The following is a 23,751-nucleotide window of genomic DNA, read 5'->3' as shown; positions in this document are numbered from 1 at the left end:
TTAATAGCTTCGTTTGTCCCATGTATCTATATAAATGTACTGGTATATGTTTTAAGTGCCCCATGAAATGGTTTTTGTAATGCCCAAAGTACCCATGCATACACATGCTATTCATGTATCCGATAAACTAACTCATGTTTCCTATGTCACATACATAATATTCAACTTCAGTCCAATGTACATGTATACGCGTATAATCATGATTCTTGCGTCCCGTTGCCAACATAGACATACTTCTTGCATGTTCATAGTATACACACATGCCTTCAATCAAGAATATTTTCATAGTAATGATAAATCAATAGCTATGGTAAGAAATTCATATTGTTTGATATTATTGCGAATTTTCGATGATTACTTTAGTTCTATTTAAACGTTGGGTAAGATTCTATCATACATTTCTAATTTTTTAACGTTGAAATGTTCTTAACAGATTAAGACCGATTTAAAGCTCTACTTCGTATTTGTGTCTCCTTACGTAAGGTTCGAGTTTTAAGGCTCAGACTATTTTATAACATGGCATCTCTTTTGTTTCCTTGTTTTAAATTAGTTATTAACTCCAAGTTTATCTCTCGCCTTAACGCAAAGATGATACAGATTTGTTAAACAATTTGTTGCATTTTTAATAACATTTAAACCCCCTAGTGCCCGGATGTTTAGAAATTCACGAAGCGTTTAAATCGATTATAAAAATCTATTAGATAGTGTCATTAATACTTTGTTATTTGGAATTAGGTTGACGGAAAATTCATCAACCATTTAAAAAAACATCTATAGATTAAGTGGTCAGTGTTAGGAAATACAATCGGCGTAAATCGTATAGTAGTAAACACGTAAATTCGGTAATGGGGAAACGGCACAGCAAATTAGCACCCCGAACTCTGGCGGAGCTGAGGGATCAGACAAACTTTACAGTAGAGGAAATCCAGGACTGGTACAAAGAATTCAAGAGCAAATGGCCCAAAGGCGTGCTGACATCGGAAGAGTTCAAGAAGGAATACTCGACTTTATTTCCGCTAGGGGACGCTTCAGAGTTTGCAAAGCACGTGTTCCGCGTGTTTGACCAGAATGCCGACGGGAAGCTGGACTTCCGTGAGTTTGTGTGCGGCTTCAGCATCGTGTTAAGGGGACGTATGGAGGACAAACTCAAGTTCAGCTTCCAGATGTACGACATCAATGGGAATGGATTCATCTCCCGCGAAGAAATGTTGGAGGTTCTCGCTGTGAGTAGCAATGTTTTTTTGCACCCATCTTGTTGTATCGTATTCTAAATGTATCTTCCATTAATGTTGTCACATTGTACATTTTCCATAAATCCAATTGTGAACATTTAAAAAGATCGGTTTGAAATTTCGATATTTTTTTTCAAGTCAGTAAATTTTTTTCCGTTATACAGGCGATGTACAAAGTGGAATCGTCCCTGTCCAACGTCCTTGACCGTGAAGATCCTGAGGAACGAACAGATTCTATTTTTAACCAAATGGACCTTAATTGTGATGATAAACTTTCTTTAGAGGAATTTATTGAAGGAGTGAAAAAGGACCCCCGCCTCGTCAAACTGATGGACATTTCATAACAAGGCAGCCGTCTGCGTTGATTTTCTTCAGCAGTGTTTTGACATTCGCGAATGTTTAGTCAGTTCGCATTTCTTATTTTATATATGTATGATTTCATACATTATCACATGCATTTCCTGTTTTGATTGCGTCCCCCAACAGAAAGAATGTCCAAAATTAACGTTTTTCGTTTGGCAAAAGTATTCAGAGGAAATAAGTCCATTCATTCAAATACATAGTATCGGCTATCAAAAGAGACCATATTTTGATGTTATCTCACAACCTTTGTAAATAAATACACCTTTAATGTAGATTTTTTTATCTTGTTTATTCCGTGACATTGAACAACAATAAATATGGCACTGATGTAAACATCAAAAACGTGTATTCAATTTTGCTAAAATTCAAGCATAAAAATAAAATGGAATATATATCCCTATGTAAATAGTCAGATTTAGAAGACTGCAACATTATACTTGTTGCAAACGCTGTATAGATTCGAGATGCATAGACTGCATCAACCTCTTTATAGCAAACACGAAACTTTAAGCAATCCTCTCATATTCAGACTTCGCAATTCTTTGGTTTCCATCCACTGATTCCCGAGTTCTCGCAGTTTCCTATTTTGTCCGGGGCTGCAATGACGTCACTTCTGGTGTTGTATTTCGTCTTTGTGACTAGGATGACGACACACGACAACAGGCACGTGAGAATGGTGGACGATGTAATCGCTAACAGTCCCTGTAAATGTCCGCCGGAGTTTCCCCAATCCACGGCAGCCGCAGATAATGACGTCAGCGTGTTCTTTTTTGGCAGTGGAAATCACCATCTCCCCAGGGTTACCAACGCCCGTTTTCACCGTTCCAGTCAACTGTCGTAAAAATTATATTTCGTCAACATTTCTTTATTTGCATCTAAATTGATTTCAGCAGATCATTGCTAAATACATGTCCATATAGTAGTTTTAGTTTTCATGAATGGATGTCGTTTAATGTAGTCGTTAACTATAGGTGTTTGACATTCAAAGCCTTTCTTATACGTAATGATTTACGAATTACGAACACATTATTATATAAGTTTGGTACAGCAAATAGCAATTAATTATAGATTGTGTTGATATCATATTTGCGCCGGCAAAACTTTTTACCTTGTTTACTATGAGTTTTTTCTCGAGTTGTTTCTTTAAATTTGCCTCTTCCTTTTCCTCCTGGGCTAATATTTCACACACCATTTTGACATCTGCCGAACCTAGGGCTTTGACAGAATAAAATGCAATGTATACACTCTGATTTAATAAAGACAGCCTCTTAAATGATCAAAATCAATCATTGCCTTATAAAGTATCTCAACATACATGTATCGATAGACCATTTATGATAACCCATATTGATCAATTTGATTAAAATCAGATTCTTAAGTCGTTCACGTAGATTGCTAAAAGTGATTGGCATCGATTTCAAGCTTAAACAAAATCCATATAAAAAACACAAAGGAATTTTACAATACATGAATATTTGCATATAATACAAAAGAGAATTTAAGTCAATATTAATACAACCTTGACCACAGTATAAATAGAACAAATTTTATATGTATCAAAGATTAGCGATGAGCTGACCTTCTCCTTACCTGCGTGGAATTTATCGTGTCTCTCTATACAGTGCATGAGCAGAACGAGGTCCTGGGGTGATCGGAAACTGTTCAGGTACCCTAGGAATGTACAGACTCGGGATTATAAAATCTATCAAGGCCCACAGATAACTGATGCACCAATCTCTTATCTACAGGACATCCCAGACAGCTGAGACAAGAGTTCATTGAAATTGATGATAATAATAAATCATCCTGCATGTACTTTATATTAATAAAAAATTCATATTTTAGGCTTATTTCCCATTCAGCTGGCGCAAAAGAGACAACGCGTGAAGTGTATTTATAAATAGACCCTCAAAGGTTAACAACCTGCATAAGTTGGCCCATTATCTAAACTTAAACTTTTTAGAAAAATATCCATTAATCACTTACAATCGAAGGCGAACTCTGCGTGGACACTGCCGTCCATAGCTATCATCACTTTCCTCTCTTTGGTCTCCATTGTCGTCAACTTCTGTTTAAAGTGAAATCAAAAGCACATATGTACGATAAGGAATTACACACGGTAGTTATCTTTAATACAAGTACGTGTAGCGGTTGTTTACCAGACAGATTAACGATTACTCTCTTAAAGTGAGAGAAGCCCAACACTGCTCAAGGCTGCATGGACAGTCAATACCGGAATACAATACATGTACTGTGTATGTGCATTAATGGCTTACAAAAAATGTTATGTATTAGACTGGTTAGGCGACTTCTCGTGAACTAAAATATTGTTTGTACAAAACAAAAATATCTAAATATTTTATGACTGTTGATGGTAATATACATGTAAAGATGTAGGCTTCTTTAGACTGCACATGTATTTACACCCCCCCCCCCCTCCCAAACCAATGAAAGATATTCAATCTCTGATTTGCGTGGCAAAAAATGTCCACAGTGTTCTCAACAGAAGACATTTTACAAGCTTGGACTGGATTAGCGAACACGTATTTATATATAAAGCCCATGTATAAATTTACGCAGTACAGATTATAAAGAAAGTAAAAGTACTCACAGCGTATCGAGGTCATTCACTGTCAGGCTGTATGCCGAACCCGACTGAATAGTGCCTTTTAACCACGGTTTATGCACATAATATGTTTTACGGTGTGACCGTTGGGGCGAGCGCAGAAGGAACCACACATCTGTCATCATTTGTTAAATGCAACCCATGGACTTGCCCTAACCAAAAAACTTTGGCTTTGTCTCGAAAACTTTTCCCACCGCAAGGAACCCGAAATTATCAAACTTTTATTCCAATGGCCCCTTCCTAGTCTTATACACTGAAACAAACTACCACTGAGCATTAATAAAATGTTAAACAGACTTACATTGTATTAAAATATTTTGATAAACACAACGCCGTTTTTTCATGTAGATACAATTATGTTTTATCTTTTCTTTACCTTTTAATAATGATCATTAAAATCAGTAAAAATAAATTTTGTTTGTTATTTCTCATTTTGTTCCTTGTTGTAACCCGTGTTTTAACTATTTTCCTCAGTGACATTAATTTTGTTTTAAATCTTTTTAATTTTTGTACGCTATATAAGCGTTGTAGACATGTGCCCTCACCCCTTTCTTAGTGTGTGATATCCAATATTATTTGACCACATATGCAACTATATAACAAATACATGTACCGGTAGATATTTTAACAGTTTAATTCTTTTCATTTATCTATTCATTACAAAATGACGTGGCTGCACGTAGATCTAATAATGATCAGACTTTTCTTTCTTAATAATTTTTTGTCACCTACCTAACGTATGCATATATGATTGGATCAATATGACAATAAATTTAGCATGGAACTTGCATGTGTATTTACTAAGCAAAAAAAAAAAATCATCAAAACAAAACTAATCAGCCAAAGAGTCACCGTTAACACTGATACTGAGTACTTCCTACATGATCCAGTACATATGCTTGATCCACCTCTAAATGTATCGCGGGAAATTAAAACGCGAGATCTTTGTGACGTCATAGTTAACATTCTTTTGCGCTCGACAGTTTTCGTAAATTGTCGGACAAATTCGGAGAAGGAAATGACGTCATATGTCAGCAAAAGTTCAGTTTTTTTACGTAAGCTTATGTGTTGTTTACTGTAATGTTTTTAGAAGGATTTTTTTTATTGTTAAATGAAAATGATGTATGCGATGTAGAGGTAAGAATTTTCCGTAGAAACACTTTCTGTTCCACCATGTTGCTATGCACCGCAAAGGATCACTGGGATAGTAGAACGTTTTCACGTGGCCTCATAAAATTTTCTTTGAACAATGTGCAGATTTCAACTCGAATTTCCTCCGTTCGTACACGTTGTCTATGGAGCTCGCTACGCGAGCGGCGCTTCGCGCCGCCTCGCTATAATATATTTACAATAACTTCCAGCGCCCGTGCATTTAACAATTTTAACAGTCTTGGCAGTCTTGCATATTCAAGGTCTTATCTGCAAGTGAACACCCACTTAAAAAAGATTAAATGTGATAAACTCCAGCCATGACCATCTTCATCAGATTATCAAGTACTTCAGATCGAGTCAAAAGGCTCGTTCATTTTCTTTAAGCCTTAACTGAATTCTTCCTCATAATCTTTTCTTCTCAAAAGTCATGCATGCAGTCAACATTTGTATATTGAATCTAACCTTCTTGCTTGGTCAGCAATCATTCAGCAGAGAATTATGTGTAAAACACCTGCCATATTGTGATTCTCCTACCATAGGCGTCGGAAGCAGGGGGGGGGGGGGTTGCAAAGTTAGACCTAACCATCAGGCACATAGCATCAGGGAGGGGCCAGCCTTTTTGTCGCAGCAAGCATAATTTTTCTTAAATTGACATATACAAAATTTGAAGTATCAGGAAGCTGCCGTCCCCGCTTCCACATTAAGAATTTCATGATTTTGGGAATATTTTTTTTATGTAGGTAAGATTTTTTTTTGGAGTTAAAGTAATACTACGCTATCCGATAACCCCCCCCCCCCCCACCAGATTAGGAATTGATTTTGGGTATTACCCCCCCCCCCCCCCCCCACCCTTTCAATTTGTTTCCGACGCCACTGCACGCAATGCAAAACACATAACGGTCTGTCGGTGTGAGCTTTGCCTTTTTGTGCGTTTATTGCTTTTTTCAACAATCTAATTTCGTGCTGAATAGTGGTCGTTTAAACTTAGGTACAAAAACTATAAATAACAAAGGTCTATATAGTTAAGCGCTTAGACATACCAAAATTTTGAGAATAGTATGACATTGTCCCTATTTTTCTAGCATTTTAAAAAATACTCTAGGCAAAAAAAAAAAATTATTCCTGTTTCCTGTCGCCCGACCGACCCTATCTTTTACCCTCCGACCCTAAAAGTTTTTTTGTGATCATGGTGGTGATCGGTAATTTCGCCAGAATTTCCTCAGAAAGAGAAGTGAAGATGACCAAGTCTTCTGAGTTCATAATCGTGTAAAATTAACCTCACTTGGGAAAAAATGATAGAAAATTAATCTACAGACATTTTTACTGCATAAATATACCTTGTGGTGAATAACTTGCGACTACCTTACCTTCAGGGGTTATAATACGGGTGATGCAACAACATACTGTGTATTGGAAATTACAAAAACAATGTTTATTACTTTAAATCCTGATTTTACAGTTAGTCAATAACCTGTTATTAGTTAATAACTGCAATAAATGTTAAAATTATCATAAAACTGCTTTCTATATTATCTTGAGAATTAAACAGATCCTCTACATAACGTACGGTAGTAAGTGGGTCAAAGGGTTGGACTAATACCCCAAATACACGGAAGTACAGAGAGTGATTTAATTAATCATGTTGATATTGACATTAAGCTAATACAATACAAAAATATTTATCCAGAAAAGGATAAATACATTCATACACGTAGATTAAATTTTGCAAATAATATTAGTTTTTATTTTTAATTAAAAAATTAATCTATTTTTTTTCTTTGCCTGTTGTTTTCTATACATTACATGCATCAACAATACAAAGACCTTTGGAACTTTTAAATCATCTATTTACATACTGAACACTGGGAATATACATCTCTCTCATTATTACACACATGCTCCAAGTTTTTAAAAATAAAATATTTTTTAAAAATAAATTTTTTTTCCTACCTACCTACCCTAATTTTTTTGGTCAAGTGACAGGAAACAGGAATAATTTTTTTTTTTGGCCCTACATATATCTCTTCAAACAGAACGCTCGGATTTGGTCAGACGTATGAAAATGATACGTCCCTAAATACAAATTTTAATGGCACTTAGATTTAAATTGCTGTATTACTTAGATTACTAACACATAGCATTACAGTTCTTGTACATATATATGATTACACAGACTTATAAAAAGCTAGTATAGAAAGCATGTCCATTTCGAGTTTATACCTAGATGTGCAGTGTATATATACTTGTAACATTCTACAAGTCTTCAGCTTTTCATCTCTGATTTCAAAGTACTCTCAGGTATGTCCATGCTGGATTTGAGATTTGGGCCTATATTTTAATATAGTTTCCCTGGCGACACTCCGCGGACTGTCTGTAAGACACACGCGGCCCTTGCGTCGGCATTCTAAGTTTGTCGGCAGTGAATGTAAAAACTGCAAGAACTAGGTCAATATCGGTATCTAGCTGTCCTTTTGTTCTGTGCATTTTTAGATTTCGAACAAGGTTTTGAAACAGTATGGAGGGATGGGCTCTGGTACAAACTTCTTTAAAGTGGAATAAATGGTAAATGTTTTACATACATAAAATATGTACAATGGTATAAAATCATAAAAATGTATTTATGGTTTTTCATGTGATCTTTTTACTTGTAATATCGGTGTACGACAAGGAGAAAATTTCTCTCCATTCTTGTTTTCCTTGTATATTAATGATCTAGAAGATTATTTGTTAGATAAAAAAGTAACTGGCCTGTCTTTATATTTAAAAATATTTATCCTGTTTTATGCAGACGATACTGTTATTTTAGCTGAGTCTGCAAATGATTTACAGTTTGCCCTTAATGAATTCTATAGATACTGTGATACGTGGAAACTTAAGGTGAATATTAGTAAAACAAAAATTGTTGTATTTTCTAAAGGTCGTCAACCCAAATATGTCTTTTTTTAAAAATGATTTACCTATTGAAATACAATGTAGTTAAGGAATTTAATTATCTTGGTGTAATTTTCTCAAGAAAAGATTCATTTTTCAAAGCAAAAAAAAAAAACAAAAACAAAAACAAAAACAAAAAAAACGGCTATGTGAGCAAGCACAGAAATCCATGTACGGAGTTACTGAGTATAAGGAAGATAAGAACTTTTAATTTACCTATTAATTGTCAATTAGATTTATTTGATAAAGTTGTTGTACCAGTTTTATTGTATGCATGTGAAGTTTGGGGTTATGAAAATACTGAGATTATTGAATGTGTCCATTTAAGATATTTGAAACATATACTTAGTCTGAAAAGTTGTACACCTAGTTACATGGTATATGGTGAAAGTGGACGATTTCCTCTGTATATAACCATTTTTACTAGAATGATTTCATTCTGGGCCAACATTATCAATAGCAGAGAAAACAAGTTTAAGCAAAATTACATATATGTATGTACATATACTTTTTCATAAGGAATAAATATTAAATCCGTGGCTATGCTTTTTTAAAAAAATGTTTTAGATAAATGCGGACTTTCATATGTATGGTGTGATCATGAATCATACAATTATAACTCCAGTTGGATTAAGACAACTATTAACCAAAGGTTAAGAGATCAATTTTTACAAAAATGGCATAACGATACTCAGGAATCGACTAAGGGTTTTATATATAGAATTTTTAAAACAAATCTTGAATGTGAACGCCACTTACTCGATCTTGTTACCCAGTAAATTAAGAAAAATATTGGTTAAGTTTAGAACTACAAATCATCATCTTCCTGTCGAAATAGGATGGTGGGATACCGTTGAAAGAAGTAAACGTTATTGTAATTTGTGTAATTGTAACAAAATTGGTGATTAATTTCATGTTATATTAGAATGCAAGGCATTAAGTAAATTACGAACTCAGTTTTTAGATACATATTACTATTCTTCTCCTAACAATAAAAAGTTCTTTGAAATCATGTCTTCAGTTAATTATATTACATTAAGAAAATTGTGTTTCTTTATTTCAAAAATTAATCATACTGTTCGTTCACCCCACTTACTTTCTTGACCTTTACAACTACATGTATATTGTATATATGTTTGGTCTTCTTTATGTACCTCTTGTACCATTTTATAGTGTTGAGTGAAAAATAAACTGAACTGAACTGAACTAAAACCCTTAAGTTAAAAATAATCAAATCCATGCAACTACTTGCACATAGAGTCGGAAATTCTCGACAAAATGTTGACAGAGATATCAAGTAATTCTTTTATTCTTACGCAAAGCGTATATTACGGCTCTTTCATATCGAGAAGAATGATTAACGTATCTTCTGGTGCATTGATCATCATCAGACATAGTTCCAAAATAACCAATGCTTCTTGGCAATCCACAGCACATAAAAAGTTTCCTGGTAAGTTCTTTCTAAATTCATGATGAATCTTCTGTAGAAGCTGAAGGACCCAAGGAAAAATAGGCACACACAAATAATGTTCATCATGTACTACAATCGTCTTTGCTAGAGGTCTGTCGCCACGCCTGAAACATCACGCAAATAGCAATAGTATGCCTCTTCTTGGGCAAAAAAGGAGCAATTTGCAGCGAGTAAAACGCCATTCTGAGATTTGCTAACATTCCCTCGGTTGTCTTCGATGCCAATGCGATTATGGTCAATTAATGGAGTAGAGACGCAGTTTTTTACCAATTGCTACTTAAAGAATGCTTGACCCAACCAATGAATCTTTATTAGTTATTTCAATCGCCGTTTAATGAATATTTATGAGTTATTTACATAGAAAAAAGTCATACTTTTTATAAAACACAAAGATTGCAACGACTTTGGGGTGATTGGAATGGGATCCCCTTTCGTTATGTTATAAATTCAAGTAGCACTATATGCTATAACTTGAATTAAACAAAGGGGTATCCTTGTAACCTCATGATGAGAGTCTGCACTTTCCTTAATACTGTGGTTTCATTAATATTCAAGGGTATCAATTTTCGTGGATAAAGTGAAAATCACAGTTTCAAGGATACGTAAATTCGTGGCCAATGATCCTTTCAATGCAAATAAATAGTAGAAATTGCACTTCGATGAACATTTAATTTTATGAACGAAATCCACTAAAATTGGTATTCAACGAATATTGATGAAACCACAGTAAACCGCAATCAAACTGATTGCGTGCTGTGTTCAAATCGAGGTCAATCCCAAACAGTCCTGCACCGCCACTAGTAAATATCATAATTTAATAAGAGATTTTATTTTCATTTAAGGAGACTCAACAAACTACCCATCTGGTCCAACTTAAAATTTAAGATATGTCTTGCTATAGTGAGGTAATTTATTAATGAAATTATTTTTTCACTAGATGCAATGAGATCAACAACACAATAAATCCCTGGGGTGTCTCTTTCATTGTTTGTTCTTTCAACGTTGAACATGACCCGTGTGCATAAGTTAGGTCCTCAGCAATGTACGCTATTTGAAATTTTGATTACAGTAAATAGTGTGCTGAATGGATTGATCGTATGCAATGGTCATTTTATAAAATTACAATAAGGTTTCAAGATTTCACAATAATCAGCAAGTAAATTCTATATATACATTTTTAAAGTGTTTGTCATGGTAACCTGAAAACTACTTGTTACAGAAACAAATTCAAACATATACAGTGCATGTGCTTTAAAATTACCCAAGCATACATTTCAAGTACCTCCTTGCTTCTAATTTGAAAAAAAAAAAACCTTTCGAGGTAAAACATGCATTTTTGTTTATTGAGAAAGTCACTTAGGCTCCAGACTATTCTGTTTTCGTAGTTCCGGATTATGTGGCTTGTGGCGACATATAGTCACAGGGACTTCCGAATGGTGCAAGATGAAGTCACTAACCACGCCCATTACCGTCCTTCGGAGCTTTCCGTGCCCCCGACTACCGCAGACGATCATGTCAGCTCCCACCTCATTGGCTATCTTTATGACCACTTCCCCCGGTTTCCCACCACTTCCTGTCTTGACTTCACCGGTTAGCTAATGAATATAAAAAGCAAAAAGATCCTCAATAAATTCCGAATATATCGTTTTTTTAACATCATGATGAACTATCATTTTCCAGCAGCTCATTGCGCAGTAATATGCATATTGCTGTTAAACATGGTCCTATTAATCATATGGCTATAATTATAATTTATGTCTGCGATTTTGCATTTTAGAATTGAAAGTAGGTTACTGACCCCCCCCCCTCTCTCTCTCTCTCTCTCTCTCTCTCTCTCTCTCTCTCTCTCTCTCTCTCTCTCTCGTATGCTAACGCATTTACGCTGCATTTAATTACATTCCTTTATCAATATTTCAAGCATTTTTATTAAAATTTAAAAAGATCGATACGTCTACTGGCGAATTGTTGTTCAAAGAACATTGATCCAAAAAGAGAACACACAATTGTGTAAGAAATTTAATGAGTATGTACTTGTACATGCAGTGCAATATTTATCAATGAGAACTAAGGTCGGCTAAAATCCGATTGCCTCATAGCCATATAAGCTAGTATATCAATGCTGTTTGATTCCAAATACTATATTATTTTCTCTTTCGTTCAATTCATGTCTGATATAGAGATGTAGTGTAGCTGGAGTACTCGTATTGTGTTTCTTATCAAATATCTGTGTATGTGCACTGTAGCATTTATAAGTTTTTCCTCTTGTTATAATTAGAACAATTATTCTTCCACTTACCAGTCTAATTCGTTATTCTTCATGTGCATATTATAATTAAACGAATAACTACATACACTATTTATCTCTGTCTTTAAATTACTTGTCTTTATTCCCCATATGTCTGCTGGTGAGGAAGAGATGGGGAATATATTTAAACAATAAAAAGCTTTATTTTGTGCTTAGTGCGGGTACAAACTGAAGGAAGATAACATGCGTTAGCTGGTTATATGTGGATTACATAATTTTTTTTCTGCAATGCTAAAGCTACCTCGACTTAGAGCCCGAATGAAGCACCAGAGAAAGCATTTTATTGTTAAAATATTTTATTCCACCTTTGAATTTTTTAATCAAAAATCCAATAATGTAAGAAAAAGTATGTAAATTATTATTATTTTCGATAAAAACGTTACACAGCACGAATTAAGAATTTTCCATATATATGATGGATGCCATGGTAACTAAAGTCTACTTGGAAGTTTGAGGTCAGTCCGTGCAAGTCCGTGATCTCAACGTTGTTTTATTGTTTAGATCGATCGAGAAATAATTCACGCAGAAATATTCCAAATAAGCAGCAAAAATGAATACAGATGACATCAATTTACGATGTAAAGATTAAATATAGCTACAATACATCTTAACCAGTTTTTAAAAGTAATGCGTATGCAGGGTCGTGCGTTGGATTGCGTAGATTTCTGACTTGCCATGCATGGATAAATTACAATAAATTTCCGTAAGAAAAAGAGTGAACAATACTTAGTGAATGTAAGTTCTGATGATTAGTCTAGCCCCCCCCCCCCTTTCAATTTGCTTCCGACGCCACTGAATGGACGGCTTACTTTGTTTTCCTTCATGAGTTCGTTGAGTTTGTCCAGCAGCGTCTTCTCTTGTTCCTCCTCCTCCTTCAGGACGTTACACACGGCCTGGACATCGGCGGTCCCCAAGGCTACAACAGTGACGGTGGAGAGGTCATTATAGAATGAAACAACGACACCAACCACAATGACACCAACAATATTCACTTTGCAATATAATCATCTCCCAGTAAATATGGATGCAACATTATATCCCACTAAATTTATCGAAGAATGATGAAGTAATCTTTATAGAACTAGAACTCGTTCAAGAGACTGAATCGTGCTTGAAAATTTAGTAGTTTTAATTTACATTAATACAATATGTAACTAAATCCTTAACTGACCCATCACCTTAAAATTAAGGCAATACAAGATATTTTCTTTCCAGGATCATTTTTACTATTATGCATTGTACCCCGCCAAAGCCTTAGGATATGTGTACAGTGGCCTTGACACTTGACCTTTACAAAACTTGATCGTGGAATGTTGTTTGGTGGAACGTTAAAATGGAGATGCTTTTAAAGAATATTAATTAGAATTGCGTTCCATGATTTATTAAAAGTATGGAATTGGGATAATTACGAATTCTACGAGAATGGATCACTCACAGTAAGTTCCATTAATTTACGATTAAACGCACAGAATAACATTTATAGCTATTTCTACGGGATAAAATAAAATGTCTTCATTATGGCGATTTAATCAAGAGACCAACTACAAGACATGGACAAATTTTGGAGATGTACCCGGTCAAAACGTGGACCCGTGTTCCAGCTTGCATTGCTTCATCTGTTTTATTCAATTCATAATTTGATATTGTTAGGGACATTGCTTTGTTATAATGTAGAATTCAACTGCTCATGTTCTGTCACATTGTGTTATGCGTTAGGTCGGGGAAATGAGGTTGAGTGGAGCATTTTATTGAGGTAAAGTATTGGTTGATGCACACAATAGATTTATTTACTGGGTGAGAAGTTTATCTCTTTCTGAGGTAGTTCAGGTAAGTTCATTGATCACCAATACAGTGTGTACCGTGTAAAACACCTTATGACAGGGACATTGTGACTTGGTCCTTAAATCGCACGGGTGCACGGCATCGTAATACGTAAATCAGTGTTGTGCCATTCCATGATTAAGCTGATCTTGTTAATTTGATACAGATATTCGTATATTTATAAAACTCAAATCAATCTACAAATAAGCTGCTCACATGCATGTATTGGACCTAATTTTTTTTAAAATGTGGATATTTTCATTTTCATCTGTAACATAGTCAAAACATTTTTTTTTAAATAGAGGCTGCGTATACACACTGTCAATGCAAGCATCCAAAAAATGTCCCTATATAGATTTTAAGCAATCTGACTATTTATTTACATTTAGCGATAGCGTTGAGGACTGGCGTGTTTAGTCACATTGGGATTTTCAATTTTAAACATGTTTGAAATATTATTAAATTTACATGTCTAAATAATAATATAATGAAACATATTTGAACCATTATCATGTGTTTGCATTGCTATAACGTGAGAGCATGCATCACATTCAAAGCTTTGCTCATTAACCCAGTATATAACGCACAAAAAACCCCTGGAAACTGTCGGTGCTTTGCGCTGTAATAATCTTTGTCTACAATTTAGTTTTCCTCGTCAACTATAATTAAAATCCACGTATAATGCAGACTTGTTTAATATCTGTGACATGTAAATGATGTAACAGGAGATCCATGATTTAATCAAACTCTGAACGCAGAATAAACAGATCCATACCGGTCTGGAACGGCTCGTTGCGCAATCTCTCCAAGCTGTGCACAATGTAAACGACGTCGTTAGGTTTCCGTATGTTGTCCACGTACCCTGAAATGATGAATCAAACTTATCAAAATAGATAACCATACGTAAAACACACATTTTAATGTTGGCGATGGATAAACTGGTGCTTTAAAGTCAACTTTAAAGTCTTGATTATGACAACACTGATTTGTTATCTAATGAGAATGCGTTGTCGACAAACCTCTAATCATTTTTAAATTTTAGTATATATACTAAAACATTCATTAACAATGAAAATATCAGCGCAGTAAGATGATTCGCTTGCATTACGTTCGCCTAATAGGAATTCACCAAACTTTTCTTTGTTTCCGTTGTTACGAAATATGAAAGACCCAGAGTCCCACCCCCCCCCCCCCCCCCGCCTAAAAATGCTTATTATTATGTAGGTTATTGAAAGATATACTACACAGCTGTATAAGTAGGCCTCCTAATTTACGGTGTAATGCAAACTCAAGTGGGTATAAAAGCCAATGGTGACTGTGCTGACAGTGTAGCAGAATGGAAGGCCACTCACGAACAACGAAGATTCACTGAGGAGACGAAGAAATCTGAGATAGTTCCACTACTCCTTTGGGTATTCATTAGTCTATTGAATAATAACTTTTTTTTTTTAATAAGAGAAGGTGAATCATGCAGTGCATTTACTTTACATATATTGATTTTCTAGCTGCAGAAATGATTTCGTTTGAGCGGGTTCGGTTTCAGTGACCTACCCTTGAGTCTTTCTCTTAATAGACCTCCACAGATTTATGAACACACGGCTTGTGCCATTTCACATATTTTCTTGATCTGTTATCATCTCTATAGAAACATTTAACAAGGACGTTATAGTATTTTTCCTCTTTATGCAATTTCCTTTTTGTAAAACACCAGAAATAACACCGCTGAGCCAGATACAGGACGTAAAGAATAAATATTCTCAGTATAAAAACTTCCCGGTTCCATTACAAACGCCTCTCATTATATTGCGTTATAGAGTGAATGTAAACGCTGAATGTTTACTTTTTAAACCTGCTCATTATTAACACACACAAGCTTTGCGCAATGAGGGACTTTTCTTTGGAACACCCTGTACCATATCTTAACATGTCAATGACCTTAGATTCTTTGACCGATTACAAATTCAGTTTTAAGTTTGAACGACGATGAATTACAATTTATTAGTGCCAACAGTTTAAACGTCTAGAATTTTGCACACACTAAACTGTGTATTCAAGTTTTATTATTGTTAACTTTTCACAAAACATTTGCCCTTACAATCATAGTATAATACCGACGCAATTCTTCTTAGTATATAGTCATACTATCTACGTATATAATGCAATGATATACTACGTTGTATGAGTGAATATATATACACACAATGAAGCGTTTCTTTTTAAACAGTTCAATGTCCCAACTGACAGTGTGAATAGGTAACCATCAAGGTGTTGTATACTTTTTAAACTTAGTGTCGTTACAATCCCTCAAGTTTACGTAACGTGCATTTAGAATATATACAGGTCCCCTCTGTTAATTGATTTTTTTTATGCGCATATATATAGGCCAACTGATAAGCGAAACATAAAAAACATTCAAATGAATGGGTTTCAAAATTCACAGAACTCGAATCGTTTTAAGAGTGAGAAAAGAGTGTAAGTGAAATTGGTTACTTACATTGGAAGGCATACCCAGAATGGTAGCTTCCATCCATCGCTATTACCACCGTTCTCTTCCCTGTCGCCATGTTTCATGCAGTGCTGGTGCAGTATTTGGTCCAATCTGTGTTATCTACCTGGATTCAACGTTATTCACCGAACGAGGGGAAATCATGAATTTGAAAAAAACAAAAATGGTTTTTTAGGTCAGGGCTGTGACACACGGATTACTGATAAACATTCAACACAATATATACCGAAGAACATGCATGTCAGGGAAGTTACTCGCTAATGCGCTGGTTGGACACGCGCTGGCAGTAAATTGATTTACAGAAATTCTATACGAGTTATTTACCTTGACTTCAACAAAATAAAAAAAAAAAAAATCTACAAAGTGAAATATATGTCTTAATCTAGATCTCGCTGTAAGTAAAAAAAAAAATAGACTAAGTCTTTATTGTCATTAAAATCATATTTCTATTCTTGATTTAAAGTCTTCTTTAATTTTGATTTTTTCAACGTTATAATATATGGATATCTAAAGACAATTTATCAAAGGGGAATAACTGATATGACATTAAGTTCTTGCTATATAAAAATAACCATGGATACGAGTTGAGAAACTTTAGAAATTACAATTTGTTATCAAAACAAAAAGCAGAATTGCCTGACGTTAAAGTGTACATATGAGGATATATTTTGATGAAAAAATAATTAATATATACTGTACATGTAAGGTAATGTAAAGTCTTACGATCAATTTAATTAATAGATGTCCTTTATATGGTGTTAATATTAAATTTAATAGTGTATTTTAACTAAACGACTAATGTGGCACAGACGACGACTCATGGGCCTCCAAGGATACATGTGCAAGACATTGTAACCATTTCCAGTAGCGGTTATGGCCATACGACGTATTACTACTAACGTTATAGTATGATACATAGCTGCTCGATGTAATGGACCAAGTATGTCTGGTGTATCGTGATTTAACTTTCTTGTAACTTATTTTTTATACACTATATCATTATGACAGATCAATTTTAACTTACCTCGGTAAGTATCTATGCAGCCAGGTACAGTTGTATGATAGGTTGTGACGTCATATTGTAAAGAACGAGTTGTGTGCGGTTGTATTGACGTGATCAACTCAGTGGATACAGCGGGGCCCAAGGGAAGGGGTTGTTTTCACCTCATATATCATAATGCTAGCGCTCGCGCTCTCGTGGGATAAACTTTTATTTATTCAAATAGGGTAAAAAATATATTGAAACTGCTTACCTGGACGGAAATGTTTACCTGTAGTGTGCGTAAATATTTAATTTTCACGCATCACTATATATATATAATCCGGATATCTGCTTTCTGTTTAGATAGGTTTAGCTGAATAGTCTAGTTTATCGCATATCCGTCAACAATTGGTAAATATTTTTATTTTCAACGTTTTACTATTCTATTTATTTCGTCGTGCTATCTTTTTGCTTCTTTTTGCTTCTTCCCGGTCATATACTAAGTTGTGTATCACATTTAACTATTCGTCAATGTTCTAAGACGCATGATGTAAATAAATCTTGTGAAAGTCATGTGATGCCGCCCCTTTTTTGAAGTGCACATCTGCGAGTATCAAGTATGTATTGCCAGTGATTACACAGGCGCCGCTCGTTGCCATTTTTTATTATATGAGTTATTGAATGATACTGTATGGTGCAGAGACATAAATAACTCAATTAATAAATTATTTATGTATGGTGTGGAAAAAATCTATATTAATTTAGTCTTTTGCATTAAATTGTTAACATGGTTAAAGCATGTAATCTTGGTATAAAACTGGATTTCAAAATAATTTTAACTTTTTGGAATATGAATATTATGATCTAAATCTCTTTTAATAAAGAAGATTCTAACAAAAACCACGTTTTTTAACGTTCATCTCTTGAAGTATTTAGGATAATACATTTATAAGAATATAAACTCTTCTATTTCTTAATTGTAAAAATTATATCTCAACAAAACTGAAAATCAATATTTAAAAACTGTCATCACTGTTAATACATTATTGCAAGATGTTAAAACTGGACAATTCTCTAACTTTGCAATGCTGTATATAGGTTTTCCTTGCTGTTTTTGCTTTTTGGAATGTAACCTTTCAATGACAACATATCAGTTGCTCTTGAAAATAGTTTATATGAATATGATCTAGAAACGTAAAATATTATACATACCATTAGAAGATTTTACATATCAATTACCATTTTATTTTACTTATTTATTTTTGGTTATGTTTATTGCTAATCAATCCAGTAAAGTTTTATAAAATTTTATACTGCTAATGACAGAATCAGAATCAATCTCTATAGGAATAATAACCAGAAACATAATACTAAATAGTAGTTGCATTTTGAGTTTCATGATCAAATCAAACTGTACAAAGAGAATCAATGCATTGAGTATATTTTAGAATGCATAATTTCATATTTTTAGAACCTATTTAAACAGGTCTAGATGCCAGAAATGTCTTGTCAAAACTTCAACATCCCAAATGTACCACCAGACTTAAGACGAGAGGAGACTGTTCATCAGATTGCAGACTCCCTGAGTTATTTGGACCAAGTGGCCAATGAAGTATTTAAAAGAATAAGCAACAAACTCAACGAGAACCGAACAAGGCTCCAGAGAGTCAATGACAGGATAAGCTTAGCCCAGGCCAAAGTGGACAAAATCAAAGGCAGCAACAAAGCCACCAAAGTGTTTGCCTCGGCTAAATACCCAGTGTCTGAAGACTTGGAGGAGTATGGGCTGATATTTCCCCTACAGAGCAGCAATGGCCTACGTGAAATCAAGCGGCCACATTACAGAGTATCCTCCAAACATAAGGGACTCGATGATAAATCCCTGAAGGAGAAATTACAGTTCTACAATGTTCATCTAAAACTGAAGCATAAAAATGATGCCAGCCAGAGGGATGGACTTGGAGGATTACCAAAATCAATTCCCTCCATCAGCTCGCTGCTACTGTTCAACACCTCAGAGAACTTGTAAGTACTGCATGTTTGCTGCTACATGTACAAGTTAAACTTGAGATAAATTAAGAATAAAAAATGCATTATACATTATGCTGTGAAATTAATAATATTTGCGCTTGTTCAGTTTTCTTGGACTTTGGTTACAACTCATTCATGAGTTTACATCCTCAATGAATTATGATATTTGATCCAAAATACATGTATATGAGTCCACAAAATAAGGTCAATATGAACTTATGAATTGTTGGTAATCTACAAAATTGGCCCTTGTGAAATTCAGGGATTCCACGTTATTTTATTACTAATAAAAAGGTGATTAATCTATTCTTATTTGATCACCCCATTCAATGGTCAAGCTGAAAAGGAAATTTTGAGTCTCAAATGTGTTTAGTTGTGATAATAAGTCTTAAAATATTTTCTTTTTTAAACTATACCTGTGAATATGTTTTAATTTACAATGAACATCACATTTAATTAGTCAACTCAACAGCAAAATTCATGAAAATTGGTATTCAATGAATGCTGATGAAACCACACTCTGTTTTTACCAATAAATTAAGCTTAAAATTTTACAATGCTTTGTTTGTATGTCCAGATATAAGCAATACACAATGCTGGATCCTCTGGGAGTGGTGAAGAAGACACGTACAGCGATGGAGGAGGAGAGTGAAATCGACGCGGCCCCCACCACCATCACCACCAACGAGGGGCTACAGGGACAGAAGGTGGACGACATCTCCTTCAAACCGGTCATTGTCGACTTCCCAGAGATTGCTGTCCCCGACTTCCTGCCCAACCTACCAGGTATATTTATACTTACAGTCAAGTATTACATGTCTGAATCTCTAACACATAAACTTGATTGTAGGTATCTGCAGGTCTGTAGCTCCCGGTCTGAAAAAAATTGGATAGACGACCCTGGAGATGCAGTGCCTCTCGTAGTAAAAAACTGCAAATTACGTCACACAATAAAATGCACTAGTTTGGGACTGATTAATCTCATTTCCGAACACAATCTGTATAAAAATTTGATTCCCAAAAATTTCTCAAACATTTTACTACAGATATCGTTACTTCTCTTGCTTCTGTTACCCACCAAGTAAAGTGAAGTGATGCAGTTTGTTTACATGTAAAAATGGCGACTCGTGATCTCGAAATGAATTAATATACTTCTTATTTTGAGGTTGGTTATCAGGTTTAAAAGAAAGTCTGAGGCTAGTAAAGTGACGATATCAGTAGTAAATTGCCTGAAGAATTTTATGGTACTACATGTACTTGTTTTCGCGGAATTTGCATGAAAATATAGTCAATCCAATACTAGTGCAACTTTTTGTGCGCCGTAAACTGCACTGTAGCTCCCAGGTCGTCCATCCAAATTTTATTAGACTGGGAGCTACAGACATGCAGCTAGTTTCTAAAGGAACATAAGTATATTTTATGAATTGTTTGCAAGAGTTTCAACCAACATTTAGATGTGCATTTGTTAAAGAGTGTAGATGTATATCTGATTCATGAACTTTACGCAATGTACTTTGAAGTGATTAATGAATTGAAGCAACAACAAAAAACTTATGTAATGTAATCACTGATATATACAATCATTCATTGCAGGTGTTGCTGATGATCTCTCCTTTGTATTAGACCAAGAAAAATCCATAGCCCCGTCTGTCCTGGGCAGTAACATTCCTGACTTACCCTCAGTGATCCCTGAAGAAACTCTTCCCTCTGTTCCTGAAATATCCCAGGCCCCTCCCAGTGTGGATGCACCACCTCCCCCTGGTGCTCCACCCCCACCTCCACCCCCTTCTGCTCCAGCCCCACCCCCTCCTGGGGCACCCCCACCTCCTCCCCCTCCACCTACAGCCCCAGAAGCTCCCCCTCCCCCACCCCCTGGACCTCCAAGTGCAGTACCAGATTCGGCGCCTGCCGAAGTTGCCCAGCCAAGTGACACTAGGTCTAGTTTACTGGATGCCATACGTAAGACGGGAGGTGTAGGTGGAGCCAAGCTAAAGAGTGCCAAAGATAGGAAATTAGAGAAGAAGAAAAAGAAAGAAGAGAAAGAGGTGGTGGCCCCAAGTGGTGGGGGTGGGGGCGATTTGATGAGTGACCTCTTCACCAGACTGACCATGAGAAGGAAAGGGATTTCAGGGGGAGGTGGGGGAGGAGGCAAGGGAGGTAATGAAAGCTCTGATGCTCCACCTCCACCCCCAACTGGGGGCGGTGGTGCAATGGACAAGATTGCTTCTATGATACCGCCTCCCCCAAAGTCTGGTGGTGGTGGGGGTGGGGATGATGATGATGATGACTGGGAGTAGGGTTGTTCAGAATTGTACTCAGGACAGTGAGGGTCATTCATTGTTAAAGATTGTTTTTGAGCTTCACCAAAATTTAAACCAGATGAGTGCTATTGTCATATTGCATATACAGTACAGCTGCTAGCTGTTTCATGTTTCATAATTGTTGATCATGAATTTTCCAAGCTATTTTGTTTCATTAAGTTTGTGGTTTCTGATCTTTATTGTTACATACATATTTTTCTGGTATATACAAATGAATGTGAAACTAGTGCAAAGAATAGAAGTTTAATTTGCATGCCTCTTTTCTCTCTGAAATTGTGATGCAAATTTTTATTGTTATTTCAGTACATGTATTAACACAACAACACAAGTTCAGTACCATATAATGTTTAATATTAAGATTTTTTTTTGTTATAATGAATTCTTTGTAAAAAATATATTCAGTGTTCATTGAAATGTTTTGATTTAACTTAATTCACTGATTTTGTTGTTGTTCTTTTTTTTTTTTTGCTCTATATACCCACACTACCTTTTGGAGAATACGGTATATTGAAATTGTGACAATTAAATCAGTTATTTAATAATGAATAATGTAATACTAGGTGAATATACGGCAAATTTTAACCCTGTGCGTAGTATCCATAAAATGCATGTACATTCAATTCAATTTGATTTCATACCAGTTTGGAATGTTTCATTTATTTCCTTCTTCAGAGGAATTCAAATTTTCTTCTTGCTTGGAAATCATCATCATTGAAAACCTTCTTCAACTAGAGGTTGTCTTTTTTGTGCGTATGAAAATTCAAATGTTACATATGAACAACCGATATGAATGTATCTTTACATACCGGTACATGTAAGTGTAGCTTATTGAAACAAAGACTGGTGTACACTGTTAAATTGGCATAAATATATTTTAATTAATGTTAATATTTATCTTGTTCATAATAAAATCAAAATACCATGATATAAATGTTATGGTTTTTATTGTGCAGTGTAAGTTGATCATGTAGCGAATATCTGAGATTATAGCAGATAATATTCATGCTTTTGGATACTAATACCAAATTCAAAATAATTAAAAGCTTGTGTCTGTATGTACAGTAAAATACCTTTCATATAGCAAAGTGCAAGGAATAAACTATTTTGATTCATTATATATATATGGTAATGAAAAATGTTACATCCTGTAAGTTTTAATTACATTTTATAAGAGTAGGAGGAATTTAATCTACAGAGCTGGAGGCTTGAATTCATAATGAACAGGTTCACTATAACCTTGTTTTACAGTACTTGTAAAATGGAAAGTTTTAAAATGGGCAATATATTAAGTTCAAATACTGGTATGCCCTAACAACTGTAAAATTGATTTCTTCCAAATATCAAATGAACTGTATATAGTGCATATTACAAGCACCAATCGAAAATTTCAAATTTATATATCCATATACCTTTAATCCCCATATGAAAATTTCACACCTACTAATATTCCGATACACACACACACACACACAGATATATATATATATATATAGGGTATTTAAGTAACCTATATGTGATGTTGAGATTTAAATGCATGCATGCAACAGGAAAATGTGCTCTAAAAATTCAGTCATTGCGAAGGTAAGATGCCGCTGTACTGATAAGAAAGAAGCACAACAACTGCTTCAATAAGAGCAAGATAAAATATGTTTTATCAAAGCCAGCTAATGGCCTTGACCTACTGACCTTTACTTCACAAAAAAAGAAGTACTTGAGATAAGCATATACTCAAACCTGTCTGCAGAAAAAGGAACAAATCTCCTTGGCTTATGCCCTGAATTCAGGATAGAAAGGTGCTAGACCATATACATTCAGGATAGACAGGTGCTGGACCATATACATTCAGGATAGACAGGTGCTAGACCATATACATTCAGGATAGACAGGTGCTAGACCATATACATGTACCTTTACAGTACTGTTATGATTAAACTGTAATCTGTAAATTGAAGAGGTCTTAGGGTCTTGTTGTCTGAGGGATAATTTTTGCCACGGGTTGGGGAAGGGAGA

The 23,751-nt window shown here is 34.9% G+C and overlaps 4 protein-coding genes across 6 annotated transcripts; 2 read left to right on the top strand and 2 right to left on the bottom strand.

The window, feature by feature from the left end:
- Positions 1 to 711: 711 nt before the first annotated feature.
- Positions 712 to 1,867, top strand: LOC105327434 (neurocalcin homolog). Its single transcript, XM_011427911.4, has 2 exons — positions 712 to 1,223; positions 1,397 to 1,867. The coding sequence occupies exons 1-2, from the start codon at positions 846 to 848 to the stop codon at positions 1,574 to 1,576; spliced, it is 558 nt and encodes a 185-aa protein (XP_011426213.3). The 5' UTR covers positions 712 to 845; the 3' UTR covers positions 1,577 to 1,867.
- LOC105327435 (universal stress protein Slr1101) lies at positions 1,866 to 4,265 on the bottom strand. Of its 2 annotated transcripts, none has more exons than XM_011427913.4 (5): positions 4,207 to 4,265; positions 3,582 to 3,663; positions 3,186 to 3,266; positions 2,704 to 2,810; positions 1,866 to 2,427 (listed from the first exon to the last, which is right to left on the bottom strand). In XM_011427913.4, exons 2-5 carry the CDS (start codon positions 3,649 to 3,651, stop codon positions 2,203 to 2,205), a joined length of 483 nt encoding a protein of 160 aa, XP_011426215.1. In that variant the 5' UTR covers positions 3,652 to 3,663; positions 4,207 to 4,265; the 3' UTR covers positions 1,866 to 2,202. The 2 variants fall into 2 exon arrangements, with proteins under 2 accessions (XP_011426215.1, XP_011426216.1); XM_011427914.4 differs by lacking the exon at positions 4,207 to 4,265 and adding an exon at positions 3,755 to 3,907.
- A 6,400-nt stretch (positions 4,266 to 10,665) lies between these two features.
- LOC105327433 (stress response protein NhaX) lies at positions 10,666 to 17,550 on the bottom strand. Its single transcript, XM_066081190.1, has 5 exons — positions 17,432 to 17,550; positions 16,396 to 16,513; positions 14,677 to 14,763; positions 12,890 to 12,996; positions 10,666 to 11,370 (listed from the first exon to the last, which is right to left on the bottom strand). The coding sequence occupies exons 2-5, from the start codon at positions 16,463 to 16,465 to the stop codon at positions 11,128 to 11,130; spliced, it is 507 nt and encodes a 168-aa protein (XP_065937262.1). The 5' UTR covers positions 16,466 to 16,513; positions 17,432 to 17,550; the 3' UTR covers positions 10,666 to 11,127.
- Positions 17,551 to 17,702: 152 nt separating this feature from the next.
- LOC105327432 (WASH complex subunit 1) lies at positions 17,703 to 21,773 on the top strand. 2 transcript variants are annotated; one of them, XM_066081187.1, is made up of 4 exons: positions 17,703 to 17,800; positions 18,876 to 19,414; positions 19,998 to 20,206; positions 21,014 to 21,773. In XM_066081187.1, the coding sequence occupies exons 2-4, from the start codon at positions 18,882 to 18,884 to the stop codon at positions 21,715 to 21,717; spliced, it is 1,446 nt and encodes a 481-aa protein (XP_065937259.1). In that variant the 5' UTR covers positions 17,703 to 17,800; positions 18,876 to 18,881; the 3' UTR covers positions 21,718 to 21,773. The 2 variants fall into 2 exon arrangements, with proteins under 2 accessions (XP_065937259.1, XP_065937260.1); XM_066081188.1 differs by lacking the exon at positions 17,703 to 17,800 and adding an exon at positions 17,852 to 18,006.
- Positions 21,774 to 23,751: the final 1,978 nt, after the last annotated feature.

This window comes from Magallana gigas, chromosome 4 (assembly GCF_963853765.1).
Source record: "Magallana gigas chromosome 4, xbMagGiga1.1, whole genome shotgun sequence".
In the NCBI taxonomy this organism is placed as follows: Eukaryota; Metazoa; Mollusca; class Bivalvia; order Ostreida; family Ostreidae; genus Magallana; species Magallana gigas.
The sequence above is the reverse complement of the archived record's forward strand: the minus strand, read 5'-3'. Positions and strand labels throughout refer to the sequence as shown.

What these genes read in the sequence shown, in the direction of transcription:
- LOC105327432 (XM_066081187.1), top strand. Translation starts at nt 18,882, where the DNA reads ATGCCAGAAATGTCTTGTCAAAACTTCAACATCCCAAATGTACCACCA. An exon ending in TTCAACACCTCAGAGAACTT is followed by an intron (nt 19,415 to 19,997) that starts GTAAGTACTGCA and finishes TTGTATGTCCAG; the next exon opens with ATATAAGCAATACACAATGC. An exon ending in CTTCCTGCCCAACCTACCAG is followed by an intron (nt 20,207 to 21,013) that starts GTATATTTATAC and finishes CATTCATTGCAG; the next exon opens with GTGTTGCTGATGATCTCTCC.
- LOC105327433 (XM_066081190.1), bottom strand. Translation starts at nt 16,465, where the DNA reads ATGGCGACAGGGAAGAGAACGGTGGTAATAGCGATGGATGGAAGCTAC. An exon ending in CAACGAGCCGTTCCAGACCG is followed by an intron (nt 12,997 to 14,676) that starts GTATGGATCTGT and finishes TCACTGTTGTAG; the next exon opens with CCTTGGGGACCGCCGATGTC. An exon ending in AACTCATGAAGGAAAACAAA is followed by an intron (nt 11,371 to 12,889) that starts GTAAGCCGTCCA and finishes TATATTCATTAG; the next exon opens with CTAACCGGTGAAGTCAAGAC.
- LOC105327434 (XM_011427911.4), top strand. Translation starts at nt 846, where the DNA reads ATGGGGAAACGGCACAGCAAATTAGCACCCCGAACTCTGGCGGAGCTG. An exon ending in AAATGTTGGAGGTTCTCGCT is followed by an intron (nt 1,224 to 1,396) that starts GTGAGTAGCAAT and finishes TCCGTTATACAG; the next exon opens with GCGATGTACAAAGTGGAATC.
- LOC105327435 (XM_011427913.4), bottom strand. Translation starts at nt 3,651, where the DNA reads ATGGAGACCAAAGAGAGGAAAGTGATGATAGCTATGGACGGCAGTGTC. An exon ending in CGCAGAGTTCGCCTTCGATT is followed by an intron (nt 3,267 to 3,581) that starts GTAAGTGATTAA and finishes GTACATTCCTAG; the next exon opens with GGTACCTGAACAGTTTCCGA. An exon ending in ACACGATAAATTCCACGCAG is followed by an intron (nt 2,811 to 3,185) that starts GTAAGGAGAAGG and finishes ATTCTGTCAAAG; the next exon opens with CCCTAGGTTCGGCAGATGTC.